The 27,271-nt window shown below is 36.8% G+C and overlaps 1 protein-coding gene across 1 annotated transcript in view; it reads right to left on the reverse strand.

Moving 5' to 3' along the window:
- Positions 1–27,271, reverse strand: part of Acss3 (acyl-CoA synthetase short chain family member 3) — a 158,378-nt gene that overhangs the window by 95,334 nt on the left and 35,773 nt on the right. The window contains exons 2-5 of the mRNA XM_051172695.1: positions 24,833–24,977; positions 11,123–11,311; positions 7,317–7,451; positions 3,663–3,803 (exon numbers count right to left, since the gene is read on the reverse strand). Of these exons, the coding sequence (XP_051028652.1) occupies positions 3,663–3,803; positions 7,317–7,451; positions 11,123–11,311; positions 24,833–24,977 (610 nt within the window). The remainder of the gene's footprint in view (positions 1–3,662; positions 3,804–7,316; positions 7,452–11,122; positions 11,312–24,832; positions 24,978–27,271) is intronic.

The raw sequence follows: 27,271 nt of genomic DNA on the forward strand, positions 1-27,271 counted from the left end.
TTTCTTCTCCATCTCATTCCTAATTCTGAACCAGACCTGATTCATACCAATTAATTGTGCTGCCCTAAGTGAAACTCTAAGCCACACGGCATGAAAAACGGTCTCCTTGTTTTTGATGTGTATCTCCTCCACAAGCTGATTACTGTCTGTATTGCATTACTCAAATCCATGTACAGTTGCCTTCCTAGATTAGAACAACTAAGAATTACTCACAGTCTATCTGTTTTGCATAGACTCAGCACAAGTATATTCAATTGACCGAATTTCTATTTTTTTAACTTTTTAAATATATTTTGTTAATTGATCCATATTACAACTCAATTGTTATCCCATCCCTGGTATCCTCCAATTCCTCCCTCCCTCCTGCTTTCCCCCTATTCTCCGCCCCTATGACTGTGACTTGGGGGGACATCTTCCCCCTGTATATGCTCATATGGTATCAAGTCTCTTCTTGGTAGCCTGCTATCCTTCCTCTGAGTGCCACCAGGACTCCCCATCCAGGGGATGTTTGACAGAATTTCTAAACAATTGTAGCTTTCTCCAATTAAGTTTCCATTAAGTGGAAACAAATAAAATATGGAAGAAACATCAGAAGATTATTTTCAGTTCAGGCATGAGAGGAATCTAGAAGGGATGTTCATAACTCAGAGAAAACATCAGGCAGCTACGAACCATGCTTTCCAAACTGAGTGCTCTGTGGATTAATTTCATCTGTATTTCATCTATACTGGATGAATCAGCATTTTGCTGGAAAAAAAAAGCCTTATCTTCCTCTGAGAAGGTAACAGCAAATTTGGTAGGGGTGATTTGAAGCGTAAATATGGCATGAATATGTTTTTAAAAATATTTTCTTTTTTACATATACATTTATATTATTACACATATATAAAATAAACTACATGTAGCAAGAAGAACCATGAAACAATCAGGAATTATATAAATGTTACATTTATCGTGCTTTTGCTATTTGTATTTGGCAACCTTGAAGAAAACATCTTTCTTATCTTAGTGTGTCTAAAATTCTGAATGTAAATTGATATCTATTATATCTCATCTTTATCAACTTAAGACATCTATCTAGACCTAAAAACATCTTAAGCCCTAAACAATTAAGCTTAGTTGTAAAATTTCAACCCCATCAGAAATTTAATAAGGCATAAAATTAATTACTTGAATAGACAGGAACGGCAGGTTAGCAGCTTCCAAAATGAGAATATGACAGAGAGAGTTTGCTGCCTGAACAGTCACACAAAACTCTATAACTTTGGAGCCGATATATCTGACAGACATATTTGTGAGACAGGAAATACTGAGGATGTGCTTACTCTGTCTTGGCAGACTTCGGCCATCTACTCTGCCTGGATCCAACCTTGCCCATTTTTAGGCAGAATTCTGTCTATGGCAGCAATTAGGACAGTTTTCCCAGTGGCTGATTTGCCAAGTTTGAAGCCATCTCCATAAGGAGGTTCACTGATGCTCATCATCTTCCTTGAGGTAGGCTTGGTGTTGCCAGGGATTAACCTGTCTTATTGTCAAAGAGGAAGGATAGCAGGCTACCAAGAAGAGACTTGATACCCTATGAGCATATAAAGGGGGAGGAAGTCCCCCTCAGGCACAGCCATAGGGGAGGTGAGTAAGGGGAAAATGGGAGGGAGGGAAGAATGGGAGGATACAAAAGATGGGATATCATTGAGATGTAACAAGAATAAATTAATTTTAAAAATGTAGAACAGCTTAAAAAAGTAAACCAGAACCAAAAAAAAAAAAAAAAAAAAAAAAAAAAAAAAAAAAACGTATTTAAATGCCATATTCTGTAGGTCTCTGAGGTTTTTGAAGACTTTATCTAATTTACCTTACCTATCGATAGAATCTTATCTATCTGTTAAACCTAGGATGTATATTCTTGTGATCAAAATAGACTACTAATTGATATGACCATGATTTGAAACACTAACAATTAATTTGTATTACTTAATTATCCTAAGCAGCCTGCGATAGCACCTTCAAAGTACTGAAAGTAACCGTTATATTATAGTTGAGTTGTATCACATTTTTTAAATAAAATTCTTCAGACTTTTAACAAACTAAAGTGGAATGTTTGCTAACATTAGTCCCTTAAGTTTGATGAGGTTATATCATTTTTAGTGCTAAGGTTTTCCTTACATACATATTAAGATTTTATATGAAATTATAGCTTCGCCAAACTCAGTGTAATTTTATGGGGAAATGCCCAGTTGAATTAGATGGGGCTTGTTTATAACAAAAATGAAATGAGAATAAATCACTTGGACTGTTTTGAACAAACAAATCTTCGTCTTCAGTGATGATGAAATGTTTATTTTTCAAGTGAATAGAACTGTAGAAAAAAATTTCCTAGATTGTAATTCAATAGAAACAATTATCATTTTGTATATGCATATCCTTATTTAGACAACCAACCAAACAAATAGTATTGGGCATCATATACATTCAGCACTTAATCAAAGAAAACAATGCAATCAAATACGTCACCTCAGAGGGTATGTTGAACTACCAGACGTTTTCCTTTTTCCCACGTAACTTTCTCATGGACTACCTTAGATTTCCTTTTTAAAGCAAATCGAATAGAGTCCTTATCTTAATATACTTGAGATTATGTTTTCCAAACTCTGTTGCTCAAAACAACCCCAAAATAATGAAGAAATACTACTCAGAGATGTAGGAGATTTTGAAAGGTTGGTCTCCCTGTAAACATCTGATGGAACCATCTAATGAAGATAACAAGGAAAATATTAAGTTGTATGAAGGACCTGTCACTTGAGGTTATTGTACTAATACTTTATTTGTTGACACCAAATACATTCATGAGTATTGATGCCTTTAGTTATTTTGCTTTGCAAAAACAACTTTCATGGTAGATGGATGAAAGGATGTCAAGTATCTCATTATAAATCATACAGTTGAATACTTCAGATATCTTGCCTCTGACTCAAACTGTCTAGACTTCAACTTTACATTTACAATGAAGCACCAAATGATCCTTGGTCAAAAGTCTATTTCAAGGTTGGCAAGAGGGCTCAGAAGGTGAAAGTACCTGCCACTCAGTATGATGTCCTGAATGTAACCACTAAAACCCACATAACAAAGCGAAAGAACCAACTCTCTTATCTTATCCTCTATCTTTCACATGCATGCTATGGCATACAGTGTCACCCCGTACACACACACACACACACACACACACAGAGAATGAAGAACTGTAAAAACTTTGATTTTATACTGCATGGAAAATAACATTCATTAAAAAAATAAAATTACTTCTTTTAAATATATCGTTTACTTTGGTTAGAGCATAGTGTCACAAAATTTAGAGCGCCAATAATACACACACACACACACACACACACACACACACACACACACACACCAGTCAATACTCAATTAACAGCATACTGATTTTATCAGTTTACCAAAGCAAGTATTTAGTGTTGACAGCCAAGAATTTTGAAAAAAAAAAGGTGAAAGTGTTTCCCTTTAATAGGATTTGTAGAAAATTCACTTAAGAAATAAAAGACCTGCATCAAAGCATCAAGCTACAATTGGAAAATATTTTCATTTCATAGTCAGACAGATCCCCTGCAATGGAAACCTGCCACTGTGGAGCTCCCAAAGGAAGCAAGTACCTTAGGCATCCCAGTTGTTCCAGATGTATAGAGAATGTACAGTGGATGCTCGGAGAGAACGGGCACGCAGTCATGTGACCTGGATTTGGCTATTTCTTCTTCCCAATCAAGATCACGACCTGACATCAAAGGAACTTTCTCCTACACAGCAAAAATGTAGAGGTGCACACAGTAAATACAAGGTGAGTTACAGGAGAACTGAGGAATGGCTCAATCTTGAAGTCTGATCATTCAATTAGAAAGCTGTACCTTCAGGACACTAAGCATTGAGTTAGTTAATTAATTAATTAGAAGATAAGATATGTTTTTTTGTAAATGGTCTTTAGACATAATCCAGTCTCTATCACATGTTTTAATGCACTCTACGGCTATCCTAAGCAATCCAATGTGATGCTGTCATGTTTTTATGAATTCTCCGATTTAATTAACTCATAGAATATGTCTCCAAACACAAATGTGCACAGGCAATTTTAAAAGCTAAGTTACAGCTTAACTTTTTTATTTGGAAGCTCTGTCCTCACCAGGAAATATAACCTACCTAATACACTGAAATATTTTTATCTACAGACATTTGGAAGTAACACTACAGCTACCATGGGGCAAGTCAAGACACCTTCAGGGATAAGAAAGAGTTCCACTTGTCTTTTCTCAATAGAGATACAGTTTTTAAAATTAAGCAGAGTATGTGACATAGCCAAAATGTTTTACTCCTTCTCAGTCATTAATGTGCTAGAAATCAAATCAAAACAAGCAAAACAAAAAGTAATTTTTTCCTTCCTCAAGAACAAAGCTTTGTTGTTGTTTTCTTTTTCATTTTGTGGTAGCAGCCATGTCATAAGTGGATGTGCCTTAATTAAATTAAACAGAAAATTAAAGAATAAAGCTTGCAGAAAAGTCACTCTAATGAGAAACTACAGGTATCTAAGGTAAGCAAGCAGGCTGGCTATTTCTTGAATTAGCCAGATTTCTTAACATGAAGGGCTTTGCTTTGTTTTGATTTGTGACAGGGTCTAACTCTACATCTTTACCTGGCTTGGATCTGCTTATGTAAACTTGGCTGGCCTCAAAATCAGATTTGCCTGCCACTGCCTCCAGAGTTCTGGGATTAAAAACACACACCTGGCATATCAGAATGTTTATAGATAAGAAATACATATTCACAGGATGAGCCCAATTACACAAAGTTCAGTAGAGTAATGAACAACACAGCCAGACATGTGTGTAACTATTAGCTTCATTAAGATGACATCCAGGTTAAGTTAACAGGCTCCATGCCACTCACAAAAGAAAATAACTTCCATTTTTCAGGATCCCTACTATTAACCAGGGCCATACCAACATGCCATACACTTAAATATGCACACATTCAAACTATGCATCAAGGAAGTATCACAAATACAACACGTCTAAATAAATCCACTTAAAGATAAAAAATCTGAACTGAACACTATTTGTTAAATTTATATTTCAAGCATACCTGAGTTCTTGTGCCTTCCTTTGGATAGGTATTGGCTAATATTTAAATAAACAGAACCACTAACTGTGAGCAAATCATGTTTCCATTTTGTTTTATGCCTGAGATAAAAATAACCAATTTCAAATTAGCAGAGCTTTAGCATCATAATTGTAGAGCTGTAAAATTCATCATTCTACAAAATGAACACTGGATTATGATTACAAATATCTTCAGCTTTTTTTTTTAAAAGCCCCTAATGAAATGGGCACTGGAATAAATGGTAATTTTTGGGCTAAGAAATATAAGTATGAGTATAAAAAGATCTGAGGAAATAAATAGAGAAGTGGCAACATGAGCATTTATTATATAAAATGTGTGTGTGCTCGTTTGTATTTCTGTATGTGAGCAACTCTTCCTAGATTTTGGTATTCTTAAGAGCCCATATTGGGAGAGCACCACAGTTGTCACCTTTAGTTCTGTCATAGTGTGCCTGGGGCTTAGGTGTAGCAGTCAGTCTTGTACCTCATTTGGCAAAAGTGAATGCTTGTTAATACGATGCAACATCCAGCCTCATCATTTGTTTCTCTTAAATCCAAAGCAAACCCAGTCCATTGGGTTTAATTAGGGCCTAAACAGGAGGTCTCATATAAAGACAAGATGCACAAAAAGCCTTCATCTGTACCACTACAAAGGCACATTAGAGAAAGGGCATGGGGAGGGGGATGAAACAGTTATGTGGGGGTAAAGAGTTAAAACAATTCTATCGAGAGAAGAGAATCATATTAAAATGTGAACAAAAGAGACTGAGTATCTAAACATGATATACTTATGGAGCAGAAGAAATAGCATATACCATGTTTAAAAGTTATCCGACCCAAGTTGGAACCTTGCTATGTCACTTAGCTAGACTTTGGGTATTCGCTGATTCCTCACGCTGCTTCTTCAGCAGTAAAATGGAAACAGTTATAGGGCCCAACTTATTGATCTGCAAGAACTAATAAGCAAAGGCCTTGAAAACACTTCGCATTGCATAAGTCCTTCACAAAGCCCAAGGGAATTCATACCTGTGTGTAAATACTAGACACTCTAATGACAGCTTTAGTGAGCTCCATCCTTCCCTTCCCTAAACTCTGCTGAGTGGCTGACTTTGTGTTTCTCGATTTAAATGGCAACAAAGCCCTTTAAAAAAATATGTGCTTGAAAGAAGCTTAGCATTCTTCCCTGAGACAGTAAGAACATTAAATTCACCGAGTGCAGCAGTTCATGAACCGCAGCCCTGAGTCTCCATGAGAGAATTTAATGTGGCAATCACTCTTGTTATGTGCTCCTCAAAATGGCACAGTCTTAACACTCTAGTCTCCAAACGTGTCAGATGAGTACATTCTGCTGAAAACCTCTCAAGAGGTCTACAAAATGGCACAGGGATATTCGTGATTTTGTAATTTATCTTTTGCAAAAGAATAATAATCTGCTGGTGAACTCATGATAGAAACAAGGCAACCATCAAGGTCAAAGTTACAACGAAAGATATAAAATGTGTCATTACTATAACCTTCCATTTTCCGTGGATCATGGAATAATTTATCTGTATAGAATAGCCAAACTTTATTTTTCTGAACACATTCTATCTCTAGTTAAAGAAAATAGCTTAATATTAACAGTAATTTACATATAAACTAATCAGCTCTTTCCAACAGGTCATGCATGGGTGGTTGTAGGACACACTCACAGTTCAAGTGTTCGAGGCCACGTCGGGAATGTTTACTTCCTCCCAATGCACAGTGATATGATTCTGCTTCCTCAATTAGGAGGAACAGCACTCTCTAACTCATGCACTTCCTGGAATTGTTTTTGTTTTTAAATTCTAATAGAATCTTGAAAAAAGATATCTTCAGTATCTTGAAAACCAAATAGTAGATAAGCAGCATTTGCTGGTACTATCATCATAAAATAGAAAGTAATAAGTGACAGGCCAGGAGAACTGTACTCAGACCCAAAGTATTAATACCATCTGCATGCATGCCTGTGCCTTGTCATTTGTCACTTTCACCGTCATCCACGTGCCTCCCCACCATTGTTGCAACTATATCTTCTGGATATTTAATAGTTTAAGAAGTAACTAGGTCTCAAATGACCAAAACTACAATTATGTTTGGTACAACACTGTCAGAAAGAAAAAAGTTAAAATTCCAAATTACCATGTTTGGACGATTGTAAACGAGGACCTTGTTGGGTCTGTGTTGTCCTATCTTTAGTGCTTCTTCTAGAAGTGGAATGTATTCTACCTTCCTCCCAGGTTCAATGCCAAATGATGCTGTTACAACCACCTTAGGCTAAAATGAGAAGAAAAAAAAAATAAAAGAAAGGAAACATTTTAACAATCACAGTGAAGGTAATCCCAATATTTCAGCATAGACTGTCAGTATAACATTTTGAAAGAAATCTTTGGTTTCTGTTTTCCATTAAAAAAATGGCCAAGAACTCAATAAATCCTTTCTGTAAGTGTTTATAAGCCTAAACACTTATACATAAATCCTATTTACCTGTTTAAAATTACACATTCAATGATACTTAGGGATTGTAAATATGAACCATATAAAATAAATTCCAAGGAATTCATTAAGCCAAATAAATCTCCCATGATTCAGGGAAATGCTCTGTTATATGCGCGCGCGCACACACACACACACACACACACACACACACACACACACACACCAGGAACAAACCAAGTTATAATCAGCTTTTTTTAGGTTTTCTGGATAAGTGTTGCCCCCTAAATAAGCACAAAGTAGGCAATCCAAAACTTAGATTTTGCTGATTTTTTTCTTATTCTTGATACATAATTGTTAGTCCATATTATATAGTCTTATACTATTTTATTACATTATTATTATTATTATTATTATTATTATTATTATTATTATTGATATGGCTTCACTATGTAGCACTATCTGTCCTAGATCTTACTTCACAGATCAAGCTGCCCTCAAATTCTCAAAGGCCTGCCTGCCTTTGCCTCCAGAGTCCTGAGATTAAAGGGGTGTGCCACTATGCCAGTCTTATATTATTTTTCTTAAAAGGGACCCCAAATAATGTGTTGCAATCTCACAAGTCCAAGACTTGCTCCAGTCATTAAGGCACACTCTCATTTGCATAGTTTAAGTGTAGTTGAAAGGTATTTCTGAAATGTCTGTGTTAGTCTTCTTTCTTTGGAACATGCTGGGTGTATCTTAGCTATGGAAAGAGTTCACACATTTCTTCACCTCCTAACACAGTAAGCTCTCCAACATCAAATTTGGATGTCAATTCTCTGTGTATCTTATGCCTCATACAGTGCTTACTACTTCAACAGTAACCATGAATCGAAGCCAAGACTTTTAATGATTTACATAAAGATGTACATTGTTATTTTTGTTATTATATTGTGCCAAGGCAAGCTGCATTGTGATAAATTAATCAGGAGAGAGTCACTCCATGGTATTGCATTTATTCTTGAATTTTGACTTCTGGTTACAGTTTAGTTCATTTAGCAGAAGTTTAGACTATGTCAAATATATGCTCATATAGTCAATTTTGCAGTTTGAATGTCACTTAATATTCATGGGTTGAAGCTCCCCACAGTTATCTGACTTGCCTCAGGTTAGAGGTGGTAGAGGCAGAGAACTGGCTCTGTCTCGCTTCAGAATCTTCCTAGCTCACTATAGTAACTTGACATATTTTGAGAAACATGGAGAGAGAAAAGAGAAGGGATTCTTGTTTCATTTTATTGTATTGGAATGCTACATATTTTAATTTAGCTCACATTGTATTGTCTTTAATGTTTATGAGTGTAGCACTTGATAACATTTCCTAAGATTAGAGTTTGGAACAAACAAAAATTAAGCTATTCAGTAAATAAAGAACACATATAAAATTAGGAAAATTAAAGAAGTCAAAATTAGAGCCTTCCTCCTGTTTCTATTATCAGCTTGCATCAGATGTTATGGTGTTTGGGCTGACTTCTTACAAAATACTCTTTCCATGTTTATCTGTGAAAGCAATTTTTATTCTATTTTTTAAATCATGACACAAAAACAGGCATTTCAACTCATGAATTTATGTAAATTTGACATGAAGAATAGCTTTGCATATACGAAGATACACTATTTCCTAAGCCCTTTAGCAAGATTAAGCATGTGTACATGTATGGGTAATGTGAATGAAACTTCTCCAATGATATAGCTTAATATTGTGCTGTTGTATTAAATTCTCTATATGTTATAAAAATTTTGTTTTACTTAAGGAAGACAATGCATTTGTCTAAATGGTGTTCAGAATTTTTGTAGCTAAAAGCTGAAGTTTGCACCTCTTCAAAAATCTTGCCCCTCTGATTTGCAAGGCAGTGACTGATTTTTTAGATTTTTTTTTTTTCTCCTTTGATGAGCCTTAACTCAGTATGTTTATAAAAAGGAAAGCAATGGACGAACCAACAAAACCCAACAAACTCAGGCGCTTAATGCCCAGAATTATTTCCCAGTTCTAACACCTAATTGACCCCTGGATGAAGCAGATAAGCAAAGTCTTATTCTGTACCTTCCTCTGAGGGTCTAACACCCTGAATCCTTGCCCTGCTAAGAATGTGTCCTGTGGGGCCTGTGTAACTGTAAGATAAGCCATCTCTTCCTTCCTTCCTTCCTCCCTTTGTTCCTTCCTCCCTTCCTCCCTTCCTCCCCTCCTCCCTTCCTTGCTTCCTCCCTTCCTTCCTTACTCCCTCCCTCCCTCCCTCCCTTCCTTCCTTCCTTCCTTCCTCCATCTTCCCACTGCCATTGCCCCCACAAATTCAGAACTCCTCTGCAAACAGACTACCAACTAAAGATTCTCGCTCAAGCTCCCAGAATCTCTCTCACCACAAGGATATCCTTAACATCACTTAAAACATTTGCCTGCTCAAAATTTTTCATTGTTATTTCTGCAGGTTCAGTGGAATCCAATTTAGCAAGTTCTCTCCCTGTCTTTTGTCACACTAACCCGCAGGCTCTCTCCCCAAATTGCTCTTCTTCCTTTTTGCCTCTAATTCTTGATTTGTATTGTTTGTGGATCTCATCACCTCATTCTAGTTAGCTAAAAAGTTTTAGCCAAGATTCCACTTAAATATTTCCATGTATTAGGAATCACTCTTTAGCTGCCAATGAACAGAAAATGTCCCTACCTTCAAATTAGAAACCTATGCTATTTTTGTCATGTTTTACTGTGACACAGATATCCTCATCTCTATATGTCTTGTCTGTGTCTGCTTCAGTGCTACACTCTCAGCTGAGTGTCCGCATCAAAAACAAGGTAGCATACAAATTCTAAAATATTAGACGTGTGACCCTTTACATAAAAAATATGTGGTGACTTCTGCTAAATTCATGAAATGGTGATGGCCGTAATTCTAAGTGAGTCATATAAGCCAGACACCATGTACTAGAGGATTTACAGCGAATCAACAAGAATCTTTCACAACGTATTTATGGAATTTGTTATCTTAGTATCCAATTTAATCATATGACACCAATCTTCCAAACACTCCCTCTTAGCCATGTCACTATATGTCAATCTCTGTAATAATCATGTATTATCCATTCCAAGAATAGTATCAGGGATTTAGAGAGGACTAGGGAGGAAGTTACCTATCATTTGTTTTTCCCAGATGTCTTATACATGTCAGCACATAACAAGATAACATGGAAGGCACACACTTCATCTCCTATTTTTCATTCCTCTAAACACCACACAGGAATTGTTTGATGTGACACTAACTCCGAAACTAATGTATGGTGAACCAATACATGAAAAAGGAAGGTAGGAAGGAAGGAAGGAAGGAGAGAGAAAGAAGGGAAGAAAGAAAATATAATAGGTTAAATTAGAGTATTCCACTTGAAAAAAAGCCAAATAGTAAAATAGTGCTTGAAGAAGTCCTCCACAGTTAAGGTTTATGCCCTAGGCAGCTGGATGACTTGATGCTAAAGAAAGCACAAACCTTTGCATGATCGATGCGGGTACTTAATTCTTTGGATGCAAATCCTCCAAATATGAGACTGTGGATTGCTCCGATCCGTGCGCATGCCAGCATGGCATATATTGCTTGCGGGATCATGGGCATATAGATGACCACGGTGTCACCTTTCTTGACACCTTGCTTGACCAAGACACCAGCCAGCTTAGAGACCTGTTATGAAAAATCATCAGAACTGTATTATTTCACTAAATTTGAAATTAAGGTAGTAAATCCAAAAAGTTGTTATTTACATTGTGGCAAATTAAAGGAATGTGGGAAATGTACTTAATAATTAAAGATGATGGCTTAGACATGGTGACAATAGTTTCTTTTCAATTTAAGTGGCTTATATTTGCTTACTCATTCATATTTACTAAGCAACTTATCATTTCTGACTTAATATTTATAATTATCAATGCATATTGAAAAAAAAGTAGGTTTTCCCCTTCTAGAACTTATATTGTGAACAGTCTGTTATGCAATGGAAAAATAAAAGTGTTATAAATTCAGATACATGGTGGGTTAACTGTGAAAATAAACATATAAAGGGTGAAAACATAGCTATATACAGAAAATCAAATTAAGCAGATTTTGCTATATAGTTTTTTTTTTCATTTATAGGCTAGACAATTTAAATTCAGAGGTAACAAATAACCAGATGTCAAACCACTAGTAAATAAAATAGTGAGGAAAACTATCATGCTTACTGACCTCCTATTCTTTGCTTTTTTAATACCTCAAGCCAAATTTTTTTTGTACTTTTATATTAAATATCTATACAAAACAATTAAAGAGTGATTTCCTTTGGAAGTAGTACACAGTCCTCTTTTCACAGTTATCGTGTGTTTTGGGAACAATTATAAACATGTCTTTCCTTTTTGAACATGTTTTTGTAATTTCTAGTAAAATTATAGCTAAACAGATCATAAGCACATACAGAATTTACTGTAAGAAACCTTTCCACATGCAATTACAGCAGGCTGTGTGCCCAGACTTCATTATAAGTTCAATATTCTATCACTTAACAACTGTTCTTTCTCTTTAAAATATTTCTCCCAAAATAGGAACAGTGTCTGGCTTTTCTACCCCTCCTCTCCCCCCCTCCCTCCCTCCCTCCCTCTGCATTTCATGATAGATCAGATCCATAAATAAAATAAGACAAATAAGGCAGACATATCTATCCTCTCAGGATTTAATTTTAGCAGAATAAATACTCATAATTAAATACAAGTGTATGTGTTTTGTTCAAAGTTGATCAGGCCTGTGAGAGAATTAGGTATAAATGCCAATGGGACAATCAGCAGTGACATCCCAAAGGAACTCACATTTTAGCAAAGATCTGTAGAAGATTGAAAAAAAGTAGATATCTATGAATATGCTGTTTAAGAGAAAGTGAGCCAGAGAGCCACAGTTGAGGCACCTGTACAGCCCAGTGGGCAAGCACTAGGAATATGGCTAGTTTTAAAAGAAAATGATCATTCAAGAAAATGAACAGAAGAGGGAAGGGAAGAAACTGGGCCACATAGCTCTTAATGGTTCTCTTCACTTATTTCTACCTCTCTTTTCTGACAAGTTCAAACAACTCTGAATTCTGACCATGTTTCTCTAATGTTAAGGGCTCTGACAAAAGAGAAATGAAAAAAAAAAAAAAACATGAAAAGGGTTTTATTTTTCCCAGAACTCCAAACCTGGTAGTGGAGCACTAGCAGCAAAAAGTTATAAGAACAATACACCGAGGAAATATATATCACAAACGTAAATTCCACGCAAAGGTCAGAAATGGAAATAAACACCAGGGAGTTGTAGCCAAACATTTCAGCATGTAATCACTTCAGAAACCACTAGGACATGCTATGGCATTACCCAGTAAAGCCTTTAGAGTAGAGTTATGAATACAAATGGCTTGTTTGCAAGTTCGACATTAGCATTTTGAATCATTTCTGTTATTGAACTAAAACATTCTTCAAGTGAAAGCTCATCTAGGAAGGATGCTCTGAACTGGAGATGTTACTCTCATTCATAAATGGTTGGAAGACATCCACAATGTTTTTGTCTGTTGAAACCAACAAAATCAAGAGACTCAAGACCTTACTTTTAAGACTTGGACCTCAGAAAGATATGACACTGGCCAAATATGACATCAAAATAAGTTTAAGGTGGAATCATAGTGGATATTCACAAGTAAGCAGCATATTAAATTTGTTAAGCTTCAGATTTATTCTTGTCTGAGTGAGAGCTGGGGAGCCTGTAAAAGGAATTTGTTCCCCATGTGGTGATGCTGAGAAGTAGCCAAAGTTTATTTATTTTATTTTAAATTTTCATATAAGATATTTTGATCAGATTCTCCCCTCCCCTCAACTCTACCTCTTCCCCACATTCATTGCGAATGTAACTTTATTTCTCTCTCTTTCTTAAAAGTCAAAACCAAGCAAGCATACAAAAACATGGAGTATTACTTTGTCCTGGCCAACTGCTCCTGAGAAATGAGGCCGACCCTGGAGGGTGGTTAATATTACCCAGTCTCACTCCACTGAAGAAAACTAATTTTCCCTCTCCCAGCAACTATGAATTAAAATAGCTCCCTGGTTAAGGATGGGACTTAGTTCTCATTTGCTCTTCTCCATGTGGAGGATTTGTCTGAGTTGAGCTGGTGTATGCCTTCTGCGTGCTGCCACAGTATCAGTGAGTTCTTATATGTTTGGCCCTGTTGCGTTCGGTAAATGCCATTTCACAGAGTTTTACTCCATCTCTGGTGCTTAAAATGATTCTGCGTCCTCTTCCACCTAAATCCCCCGAGCCTTAAGGAAAGGGTTATGATAAAAACATCTCATTTAGCACTGATCGCTCCAAAGTCTTTCACTCTCTGCACATTGTCCACATGTGGGTTTCTGTGTAAATTGTCATCTGCTGCAAGAACTTTCTCCAATGTGGGGCAAGTGAGTCACTAATTTATAGGTATATCACACACACACACATACACACACACACACACACACACACATATCTTTACCATACACTCATGACATATCTAGTCTCATATTCTCGAACTCTTTAATGGTGTCAGATGTGGGTCTCATCTCATGGAGCCATTCTTATATCAAAACTTTAAAAAGTGGTTGGTTACTCCCATAACATTTGTGCCACTATTGTACCTGTGGGTATATCTAATACGCAGGTCAGGGTTATAGTTTGTATAGTATTTCTTCTAGTAGCATGTATATTACCTTTGAACACCAAATGCTAGTCAGTAGCGATGGAGCTTATTGTTGAACACCAAATCAATTTTTCTATATTTGACTACATAAATATGTGGTGTATTCAGCAGTAGGATCTTACTATCAGATTGGGGATAGTAACCAATAATATTACAATTAGCCTTCAATGTGGAGGGCAATGATTCATATGAATAGCTTTATGTAAAAGAGTGATTTAAACATGCATATATTACCCTGCAGAAAACTAAAACTCCAAAGGAGCAAACACCTCAAAATAAGGCCAGATACCTGAATAAAAGAGAAGAGAAAGTATGGAATAGGATTGAACACATTGATACATAAAATTACTTTTTGAGTAGGACCCTAATAATGTAGGTATTATACATTATATATAATATATGCACATTATGTATATAACAAACAATAAATGGACCCTCATAAAGATACAGATGTAAAATTTACAAACAGCAAAGAACACCATCCGTCAAGCAGAAACAACCCACTTAGTAGGGGGAAATTTTCATATCTGACAGAGGGCTAATATCTAGAAAATACGAAGAACTCAAAAACTGACTATCGATAAACCAATAACCCAATTAAAAATAAAATATAGAACTAAACAATGAGTTCTAAAAAATAGGAAACACAAATGCTAAGAAACACTCAAAAACATGTTCAACACCCTTAGCCATCAGGGAAATGAAAATCAAAACTACCGATACTTTGAGCCTTCATCTTATACTAGCCAGCATAGTCAAAAATCAATAAAGCAAATGACAAAATAGCAATATTCACTGAAGGTGAGGTTGCAAATTAGTATGAAAATCAGTGTGAAAGGTCTTCAAAAACCTGAAAACTGATCTACTGCAAGATCCACTCTTGGACATATACCCAAAGATATATTACTATAGAGATCCTTGCTCATCTATGTTTATTACTGCTCTATTTATAATAGCCAGAAAATGGAAAAAGCCAGAAAGTCTATCAGCTGATAAATGGATAATGCAAATATGGAACATTTACAAAATGAAATGTTATTCAGCTGTTAAGAAAAATGAGATTTGCAGGTAAATGGAGCTAGCATAAAACATCCTAAATGAGGTAATCCAGACTCAGAAAGACACTTTGTTTCTTTCCCCTTATATGAGGATATTTTTTTTTAAGCTTTAGGTATGTGATTCATTTAGAATATCTGCAGAAGCTAGGTAGATCATAAAAGACAAGTGGGGATAGGATATTACAATATAGTATTATAAAGGGATAAAGTAAAAATCAGAGTAGGAGGAGTAAATACGTACAAGATGAGAGGGCAGGATAAAGGAATGCTAAATAATACAAAAGGCCTTTCCCCCCCTAGCTTATAAAAACATTTTCTTTCTATGTCTTTTCCTTTACTCAAGAGTCCTCAGAGAAGCTCAGGACCACCCACTGGTGGTTTCAACCCACAGAGCGCCCTGTGCAGTGGGAGCTGCCAACCAGTCCTCTTCAGTAGCTGTCAAGGCACTCCAGTATTCTGCAGTAAACTGTTGGTTGAGCTGGAGGGCATATGCACGTACGCGAACCAGTTTGTCACCTTTGGCTGAGCAGCACTGAACACAGATGCTAACATAGTTCATTTGGTCTGAAATTTCTCCTTGGACATAGCCTTCTCAGCAGCACCTTGCTTTGCTTCTCAGTCTCTTCTAGATCTCTGGGATAGTAGAAATGAGGCATAGCATCCCATGGGTACACACAGAAGATGCCATACCTGAGGAGAACTACCCTGACCAACACCCACCACGTCGGACCCACTGAGTGAGCCCCTCCTTGTCCCATGGAATGGCAATTTCCGCATAGTACAAAGGAAAATCTGATACACAGGGCAATGGTGGGCAAGTTGACTTAAGAGCCCTCTGGGACAGGCTGCTGGTCAATCCTGGGATCAGTCACCGCTAGTAACCATGGCTCTTTGAAGGCCACTTGAATTTGTTTAGTGAAGATCCCAGGTGTGAAGCTGCCAGCCATTAAAGCGGCTCCAGTAGCAGCAGAAACTTCAGCATGGCTCCCTGGCCAGTGGTCCTGGAGGAGATGAAGCTGACGTCAGCAGAGTTCTCAACGGCAAGAATGGCTTGATCTGGGAACAATGACATCGTCCATGTTCTCTCCAGATTTGTGCCGTAGACTCCATCACTTTTCATTTTGTAGATTTATTGTTCCACCTGGAAACCAAGGTTGGTGCCATAGAAATGGGGTTCTTCGGCAAGGAATTTGGGGATACCCTCTTCCTTCATCCGCATGGAAACAAGGGCTCAAGACATGTTTGAGGTTCCCTTTGAGTCATTATGGTAACAAATAACAATGCCCTATCATGCTGTCCCCGGTCAGTGCAGAATGGTAAAGGCCTTCTGAAAAGTGGTGGACACCTATTAATGTAGAAGCTTCTTAAATATATTAGAAAGAAATGTAAAATTTGTTTAAAAATAGTATCACATATATTGGGTGAGAAAATGGCCAAACGAGAAATCATATGCTATCAAATAAGCCTCCCAGTACCAGTTTGGGGTTACATTGGTTTTTTTTTTTTTTTTTTTTTTTTTTTTTTTGACTATTGACCGATCTTTTGAGAGTTGAGGTCTAAGAGGGGGAAGTGAAGTCACAATAGGCATCACCATATGCAGAGATCAAGGAGTTCTTGTGGAATATAAGTTGGCCCTTGGGAGAGCAGGTTGATAGAAAAAAGGAATCATGTTTACTATGAATCTCTCTTATTTCCTGCCAGCTATGTGTTCTTTTCCTCTCACATATTATTCAGTATAAACTACTCAGATTGAAACATTTTGTGATAGTACAAAATAGACAAAGACAATGTGCTGTTTGATTTTGGAAGAAAAATTATAAAATATCATCCAACATTTAAATCAGTTACCTTACTGTTGGAAATATTTACTGTAAGGTTTATTCTTGCAAAATTTCTCCAGTGAAGAAGTAAATATCATTACTGATATTTTCTCATTTCACTTTCTTCACATGAGAGTTTCTATCAATATCTAGCCATTTTAACACTACGCATTTGTAAGCAAAGTGTAATTAATAATTATCCAATTCATTTCATTCAACTTGAAATGACTACAATTTCAATAATCTGTGTGCTTTCAACACTAATGTGAATTCCATACTATATTTCACAGAAAATTGGTTCAATCTCATATTTCTATAGGAGTATGTGCTCACAATCTTGAAAAGTGATACATTTTTCCATTTTAATATCATATCTTGAAACCTACATATAAAGCATTAGAAGTTATCATACTTCAGAAATAACACTTTGTTACTTTTATTTTAGTATTATTTTTTACTTATTTTTTTCAATTTATTTATTTATTCATATTACATCTCAATGGATATCCCCTCCTTTGTGTCCTCCCATTCCTCCCTCCCTCCCATTTTTTCCTTACTCCCCTCCCCTATGACTGTGACTGAGGGGGACCTCCTCCCCCTATATATGCTCATAGGGTATCAAGTCTCTTCTTGGTAGCCTGCTATCCTTCCAATGGCTAAGATAAAAAATTCAAGTGACACCACATGCTGGCGAGGATGTGGAGAGAGAGGAACACTCCTTCATTGCTGGTGGGAATGCAAACTAGTACAGCCACTTTAGAAATCTATCTGGTGCTATCTCAGAAAACTGGGAATAGGGCTTTCTCAAGACCCAGCTATTCTACTCCTTGGAATATACCCAGAAGATGTTCCAGCACACAATAATTAATTTTGCTCAACCATGTTCCTAGCAGCCTTATTCGTAATAGCCAGAACATGGAAATAGCCTAAGTGTCCCTCAGTAGAAGAATGGATAAAGAAACTGTGGTACATTTACACTATGGAATACTACTCAGCTATTAAAAACAAGGAATTCCCGAAATTTGTGGACAAATGGATTGAACTAGAAATGATCATAATGAGTGAGTTAACACAGAAGCAGAAAGAGTCAAATGGAATATACTTATTTTTTTATTTTTATATATACATTTGTATTCTTACACAAATATACAATCAACTACATACAGCAAGAAGAACCACAAAACAATCAGGAATTATATACATGTTACATTCATAGTGTTTTGGCTATTTGTATTCAGCAGCCTTTCCTATCTTGGTGTATCTAAAATTCTGAATATAAACCAATATCTACCATATCTCATCATTATCAACTTAAAACATCTATCGAGACCTAAAAACATTTTAACCCATAAACAACTAAGCTTAATTATAAAACTAAACTATCTGGTCTTCAACCTCATCAGAGATATGGGAAGGAATAAAATTAATTACCTGAGTATACAGGGAGTGCAGGTTAGCAGAGACAGCTTGCTGCCTGAACAGTCACCCAAAACTCAATTTTAAAACAGTACTTTTACATAACAGGCCATTATTGATAGAGAAAAATAATTCACCACCAAAGAGTAATCAGTGGTCTAAAGAATGGAATAGGTAATTGATGCATACCATACAACAGCGTTCCTATAGTGCATGGAAGAAAAATAGAAGGAAATATAAGGACCAAAAACCAAGTTCTCGGTATCCTCTGTTTTTTTAACCATTTTGATGAATTTTGCTTCTGACCTAGTTACATATAAATATTATTTGTAAAAATATAATTATGGATATGGATATCATCTTAATATTTGAAGATGTATTATCTTTATATAAAGCTGAACACATTGCACCTTGGGAGGGAAAATACATGAATGATTACAATTTCTACATATACTAGCATCGCCCTTCTATTTACCAAACAGCAAGACAATAATTTTTCTTATCGACATGCACTTTTTAGTGGGGTTGGCTATAACATTAATGACGCTTTTAGTATTTATTTGGGTGACCTGAGATAGAAAATGAATGAAATATTGCTTCCTTTTCCCTCAACAAATCCATCACTAGCAGGATAGAACTGAGCATATATTACTGTGCCTTAGCCTTTGGACATCTGCTTTAAAAACATTAGTGCCAATGCTAAAGGTGTACCAGACTGCTTTCCCATGACCTACTTGCGAAAAGAGGGATTTTGTACTTTGAAGAGAGCATTCTCAAGAGCAGTGTTTGGAGGTGGACTTTTCATGAAACACAGCCCATGATTTCAGAGTAATTTCCTCTGTTAGATTATTAAGCCTTCATAATTAGAACTACAGCTATAATTATATTGCAAAAATTACCTTTAATAAAGATAATAGGCACTTTGAGGTGGATTAGATCTGGAAATTTTAACACACACTATGTTTTATCAATTTCCCTCATATACCTTTATTCATGAACAATTCTCAGATGCCCTTCATGGAAGGTCACCTTTTAACTTAGTGAATAAACATGAAAATTCATAATCGCTGCGATAACAAAAAATAAAATCCATGAAAGAGATAAACTCAACATTAAGTTAGTGACATTCTGCATAGTATATGTGTGTGGTCATCCAAGCACACATGCCTTTCATTTCACTGAGGTTTAATCTAATTATCTGCTAACTTGAAAATAGTTAAAATGAAAATAGGACAATAAACATATGCATGTTTCCTGCCATTCAGGGTTTTCAGGTGCTCATTGTGAAGAGCAAAAGGAGAATCTATATGTCTTGGAGAAACCAAGCCCAATAAAAGTAAGTTAGGAAAGGTGACCAAGTTCTATTTGTTGTGGCTTATTTACCAGTATGGCCTAATAGTGTTTGTTAATAGGCCTATGATTATTATTACAGCAGTACTTTCTAACCCTCCAGTAATCAATCAAGACACAGACACCTGTTACATTTTAAAATAGCCTCAGTTAACCTGGGACAGGGCAGATATTAATGTCTTAAACTACTTCCCACAGTGGGGCAGGTACAGAATACCTGTCCCAACCCCATGCCATCTGCTTCTAATAATTTTTATCAAGCTACCTCCCATCCCATAATCCCAAATACTTGCTAATGTTCTTCAGTTGGGCCAAACCCTCCATCATCCACGCCAGCCATCTGCTTCTCTTCCACCTAACCCATGACATAGCTTCCTTCCTCTCCCCTCTTCTCTGGCCTCCCTTCCTCCCAAGATTTTCTCTCTCTCCCCAAGCCCTGGAACCTTAGCCATGCCTATCCTATACTCCCTGCCCAGGTGTGATTACCCTTTATTGGTCAAACAGGTTAGGCTTGTAGGCAAGGTACAGGTAAGGCAGAGACAGTAAGCATCAAAATACATCAGACCAACCTCCAACAATGTACACTGGAGAATTCCATTCAAGTAAATACGGTAAACATTAACATTTCAAAGGCTAGTGCATGCATTCACTCATTCGCTTATTCATTCATAACTTAATAAATATCCACTATGTGCCTGACGATATTCTACAGATAAAACAAACACCACTGACCTTATAAGCCTTACAGACTAGAGTAGGAGCAGCACTCAAGAGCATATAAATAGAGCCCAAGGCACAACGTTAAGTAATAAATAAGAACACAAAAGGAGGTGTTGAGTGGTATGACAACAACACTTATAGTTAACATAATCAAGGAAGAGCTCTTTGATGAAACAGAAATTCACGTGCTATGGAGATATCTGGAGAGGGTAAAATCTCCTTCAAGTAGAAAAGAAGCAACTGTACTAAATCTACGTGTCAACCACAAGCTTTACTAGATCTTATTTATTCTTGACTCCATCATCTAGTACTGTGGCTTGGAAAAATGTCTGTCAAAATGTTCTGCATCAGTGTTCAGCCTCCAGATTAGTGATGATGAGGTTGAAGTCGTGAAGCTGGTAGAGGTGGAGCCTCCTTGGGTGACTGAAGTGTGTGTCTACAGAGAAGTTTATGGCTCTTTGGTTTCTCCCTTTTCTTCTGATGCCCACCCATAAGGAACTGGCTTCACCACAAATTCTCCACCAGTGTCATCCTCCACGCGTCACAGACCCAATGAAATAGGTCCATGTAATATTGAATGGTTGCCTTTAAGTTACTCCAGGCAATTTTTACCATTGAGAAATAAATACCAAACACTGGTGCCTTTCCATGTTTTTCCCACAGAGTTAATTGCTAACTCCTACACTGACTCTTCTATTACACTTGAATTTACACAGTTATTTATTCAATTTATATAAATTCCCAACACTAGGTAGTAAGAGAATTGTCCAGTTGTAAGTCATCCTTTGTTCCAAAGGAGATTTGGCAATAAAAAGGTAAGCATTTCGGGAATGGAAGGAAGGCATTAAACAGGGCTCTGATCCCTGACAACTGTCTTAGCAAACAGCAAACATCTGTTTAAAAGATCTGCAGAGAACAAGGCAGTTTTGAACAGCTCCGACTCCTCCTTTAAAACTGTCAGATCTTTCCTATCACTCAGGTGAGCTAGCCTAAAATTTGCAGTTTATTAACTGAATAAGAAACATTAAGGAATTTAAATCAAGTTTTCCCTATGGAGAAAGTGCAGGTAAAAATGAACCAAGGTAGATAAAATGAGCCCCAGTACAAAGATTGTTCTTTCTATTTTTTCTCAATGACAATGCTCACTAAATCTTTCTCTGTCTCCCTCGCTTAATAAAATAAAGACGGTGGAGAGCTGGGAGCAGGTAATCAAAGCAACAGAACAATGCCTGTCTCTCCATGGAAAGGTTCTTTCTTTAATATTTTGGAGAAGAAAGCCTACGGAATCAGAGGTTCTCAGCAGCTGAGAGAAACAGTCCTCTTAAGTACTTTCATGTCAGACTAACTGAAACCAGTGAACTAGCACAGAAGTCAAAGAGTCTAAGAGTCCAGATTCAGTATGGGAAAAAAAAGATGAGTTAGTAGAAAAGATTCTGAGAAAAACATGTGCATGTGATGATCTTAGACCATTACGTAATTTAAAGAGAAAGCAACAGAAAAAGGCACTCTTATTATCTAAGATTTCCCTACAGATTTTTCTTTCACTCCAGTGTTTGTGTAGTATCGAATGCAATATGCTAATAAAGATAACAGCTGCACAATGCACGGGTAAACATCATATTCCGTACAATCTAGCACCAATTAAAATATACAATTATCTTAAGCTTTCAAATTCTCAAAATGAGATTGTGGCAGTATGCCAAAACCTCAGGAGTGTTCCTTCGATCACAGGTAAAGTCTCTTTCAAAATGTTAAAATGCAAACCAATACTAAAGCATGTGGCACTTCAGACAGTTTCTATTTCCTCTTATATTAGCACTGTGACTCCCATACATTTTGAACACATTTGGTAATAGAGTACCTTCCTTGTTTGACTCCAGTGTCACCTCTCTGTGTATTTCCTTTCACAAATGCAGATTTTATACTTTCAGAACAACAAATACACCAAGCAATAAAGTGCAGCACTCCTTTTTTATTTTATTTTTTGCTGTGTTTTGGGTTACTCAGCATGACTAGACAGAAATGCCTTTGTTTAAGCTATAGGGCAGTGGTTCTCCAATCACGACCCCTTCAGGGTCGAAGGATCTCTTCACAGGGGTTGCTGATCCAATATCCTGTATTTCAGATATTTACATTGCAATTTGTAACAATAGCAGAATTACAGTTATGAAGTAGCAATGAATATAATTTTATAGTAGGAGGTCACAACAAGATGAAGAAATTTATTAAAGGGTAGCAGTATTAGGAAAGCTGAGAACTGTTGGTCTAGAGTGAGGCAGGATCCTGACTGATAGCATAAAACCAAGAGAAATATCCTCTTACTTCCTAATAGTCTACTCATGTGACCTAAGTTTGACCAAAAAGGCTGTTCAGCAAAGGCAGCACAATCTGGAGAAATTTTGCCAACTCAGGATTACTAGCAATGGTTGGCCTGCATGTTTACACATCATAACCCTGGTATCATTGCTACTGGCAATTTGCAAGTAGAGTTCCATATGTTCCTAAATATATTTCAGTGTAGATAATAATCCCCCATTAGGAAATGTTCTCATGCAAAATGTCAACAGTGAGATAAGGAATAATGTCCTACAATTTAATTTCCCCTTAAAAATCATACACAGCGATACACCCACAAAGCTAGACTAATTCTCCAATGATTCAAATATTCAAACACTTTTATAATTACTTCTAGAACTTTATGTGTACTTTAATGGTAAGAGAACAGATATTATCTACTTCTCAACAACATACTACACCTAAAAAACACACATATAAGTCAGACATGAAAAGGGTGGGTAAGACAAAGGAATGAAGATTTGCAAAGAGCTTCAAAGGCACAAATGTTAAGGGAATGGATGACAGTTTGTTCACAGTGATGGCTCAGTGTATAAAGTGTTTGCCGCATAAGGGTGACAATGTGAGTTTGGGTCCCCAGCAAAGCTGGGTATGCTGGCACATGTCATGTCTGTGACCTTGCTAGCAGTGGGAGAAAGACAGGCAGATGCTAGGAACTCAGTAACCAGAAAATCCAGCTTAAACTGTGATCTCCAGGATCAGAAGAAGATCATGTCTCAAGAAATAAGGTGGAGAATAAGAGAGAAAGACACCAAAATCAACCTCATGCTTCTGGAGATACATGTGCACCTACAAACTCACACATACACAGCCTTACACCACAGACAAGAAGAAAGAGGAAGGCAAGAGGAAGAGGAGGAAAAGTGATATAAATAATATAGATAATGAAGGTGGGAAATCATGCTGTGGATAGATTTAACACTGGCTTGTGCACCACAGGAGCCTGAATTTTACTCTCCACATGGCAGGATTCTAAAGATACATTGTAATTAAGACATAATTAAAATGCTTCTTCCCTTTTGATTCTTCCTTTCCATCTCTCCAACCAATCAACTGATGAGGAAACCCAGAGAGTGAGGCTCAATGCCAGCTACATATCCCATAGAAGATTAATATCTATCATATACAAAGAACTCAAAAACAAAGAGGCAGGAAAACAAACCAGTTAAAAAAAAAAAAAAAAAAAAAAAAAAAAAAAAAAAAAAAAAAAAAAAAAAACGGGCCAGGGAATTCAATATAAAGTTTTCAAAAGAAGAAATAAAATATAGCTAAGGAAAAAAAAAAAAAAAAAGGTAAAAGTGTTAGCATCCTTAATAATTAGAGAAATGAAAGTTAAAAATCACCTTGAAATGTTAAGACAAATGAGAAAGAAGAACATTTACGTGAGAATATAACGCGGGCAGTGGTAGACGAGAGCAAGAGAGGGCAGCACAGATGATCAATCACGCAAAAAGGATGAGTAGCCTCTATTAATTACAGAAGGGGCAAAGAGGGTAGAGAGTGAGCGCCAGAACATTTCAAATTTCTGTGCTCATTTGCCTTCCTCGCCCTGCAAAATGAGGACCTTTCAAGACTATAAACTATAAGACAAGGGATTAAGAAAAATCTAAATTGGTTCATATACAAATCAGCGGTAACTTCGAAGGTTAATAAAGAAGTCAATGTATACATTTCAAACGGCTGTACATTGAGAGCCTATGTTGTTTAGTTGAATTCTATCTAATAATGGCCAATATGGAGAGAAAGGTTGTGAGATTACCTGCTCCAAGACTTCCTTATAGGTAATGGTTGCTTTAGTGTTCGTAACCGGACTGTCATAGATGATAGCAATCTTATCCCCGTGGCCGTTTTCAATGTGCCGGTCAACAGCATTGTAGCAGATATTAAGCATCCCTTCCACAAACCTGAAACACATGGGGAAGAAAAACGAATGATTTTCTTCATAATATATTTTGTTTAACTGCTTTGCCACGCATCTAGCTGCCTGAGATTCCCTTAGGACAGTGTTTTCTACAGCACCTCGTGCCAGGGAACGATGGAAGTAAAGCACATATTTTAAAATGACGCCACAAGAACATTTTCACTTCAGTAAATATGGATTTGAATTCATGTATAACAGAAAAAATACACTTTGCACTTCCAACTGACAGCTTTGTGAATATTATTGCTTAGGATGGAAGTAGAGTCTGCCATCCCCAGTAATGTACCTTGTAGAGGGAAAGTGAATCTATGGAAGTGTGGTACAGAAGCATTAAAGATTATGAAAAGGGAAAGGAAGATGAACGGTGCAAGGTCTGCTGCCTGTTAAAGAGATACAAACACTAGAAAAATCAGTTCTTGGAGGTACAGTGTCACGATTAGCTTCAGTTGTCAACTTCAAACTTAGGAAGAGAGAGCCTTCATTGAAGGGTTGTTTCCACTGGAATGTCTTGTGTACATGTCTGCAGAGCCATTTTATTAGCTGTTAATTAACAGTAGTATGTCCAGCCAGTGTGAGCTATACCATTCCTGATCAGGTAGACCTGAACTGTACAGGACAACAAGTCCAGCAAGCAAAGGGAAACAAGCTAATAAACAGAATTCCTCCACATCGCTGCTGCAGTTCTTGGCTGCAACTTCCTACCATGAGTCACTGCAATATACACGGTAACCTGTACCAAATAAATTGTTTTCTCAGGCCAGTGAGGCATGTCAGTGGTGTTCACATCCTTGTCTCCTACAAATCCAGTTCTCCAGGCTCTACCCCAGCTCTGTAGCAGATAACCACTGTGGCCTCTCCTTCCTCTCTGCCCCCATTCCCAGTGGACTAGGCAGATCCTGCTGTCAACACCCTGCTTTTTCCCCACCTGTTGACCCTCTTTGAAAGCACATTGTATGTCATCTTCATCCCTAAGGGTATGCTTCCACTACCAAGAAATGTTCTAACCAAAACCCCCAATGATCATATCTGTCAAGATCTCAGAAGCATTCCCTACCAGGCAACCCACAGCCAACACAGTCTCCTAAACACCAGGAAGAGCAGCAGTCACCAAGGAATAGAACACTAATCTAACAAAAGCAAGACTAGATAAAAGCAACTAGTTTTCAACCAACACAAACTAAGGTTCTAGAAGCCAGCATAAAAAAATATATCAGCTAGAGCACAATATCTTCACTAAAGCCCTGAAATGCTACCACAGTAGGCACTGAGGAATGCTCTATAGATGAATCACCAGACAAAGACTTCAGAATATCTGTTTTGAATACTATAAAGGCCATTAAAGAAGAAATGAGTAAAACCTTTCAGGAAATCTATGAAAACACAGACAAACAGAAGAATGAAATTAAAGAAAAAAAAGAAACAGTGACATTCAAGTGGAAATAGAGCTAATAAAGAAAATTAAAACTGAGGGAAAACCAGAAATGAAAAAAAAGTTAGGAATTCCCATAGGAAACTGAGGCTGGTCTCACCAACAGATGCTTACAAGAAATGGAAGAAAGAAGTTCGGGTATTAAGGAGGAGATAAGAGAAATTAACAAGAAACATGTTAGATTTAAAAAAAAAAAAAAAAAAAAAACCCAGGCAAAAGCCATCCCCAAATATTGGGACACTATAAAAAGACCATACCTGTGAAGAACAGGAATAGTGGAAGGAGAAGAAACCCATGTTAAAGGTTTAAAAAGAAAAGCATTTTCAACAAAATCATATAAGAAAAGTTTCCCAGTCTAAACAAAGAGTTCCTTATGAAGGTACAGGAAGAATACAGAATAGCAAATAGACTGGACCAAAAAAGAAATTTCCCTTGGCACATAATAATCATAACACTGAATGTACAGTAAAGATGCATGTGGTAAAGACCAAATAACACAAGAATTCAGATCTCTTAGGATAACACTCGGCTTCATAATAAAGAGTCTAAAAACCAGAGGTCCTGGACAGATACGCTGCAGACTCTAACAGAGCACAGGCGTTGCCCTATATGACTATACAAGAACCTCAACCCGAAGAGGTTAACCATAGCAACAATTATGAGGAGTAAATACCAGATCAGCAAATCAAATGAGAGAAAAAACACATCACAACAAAATAACAGAAAGAACAAAGACTGCTCATTGAAATCTCTCAACATCAATGGTTTTAGTACGCCAGTAAAAAGATATAAACTAACTAAATGAATTTGAAAACATTCTACTACCACCATGAAATATACCTTAACAT

This window comes from Acomys russatus, chromosome 31 (assembly GCF_903995435.1).
Source record: "Acomys russatus chromosome 31, mAcoRus1.1, whole genome shotgun sequence".
Taxonomy (NCBI): Eukaryota; Metazoa; Chordata; class Mammalia; order Rodentia; family Muridae; genus Acomys; species Acomys russatus.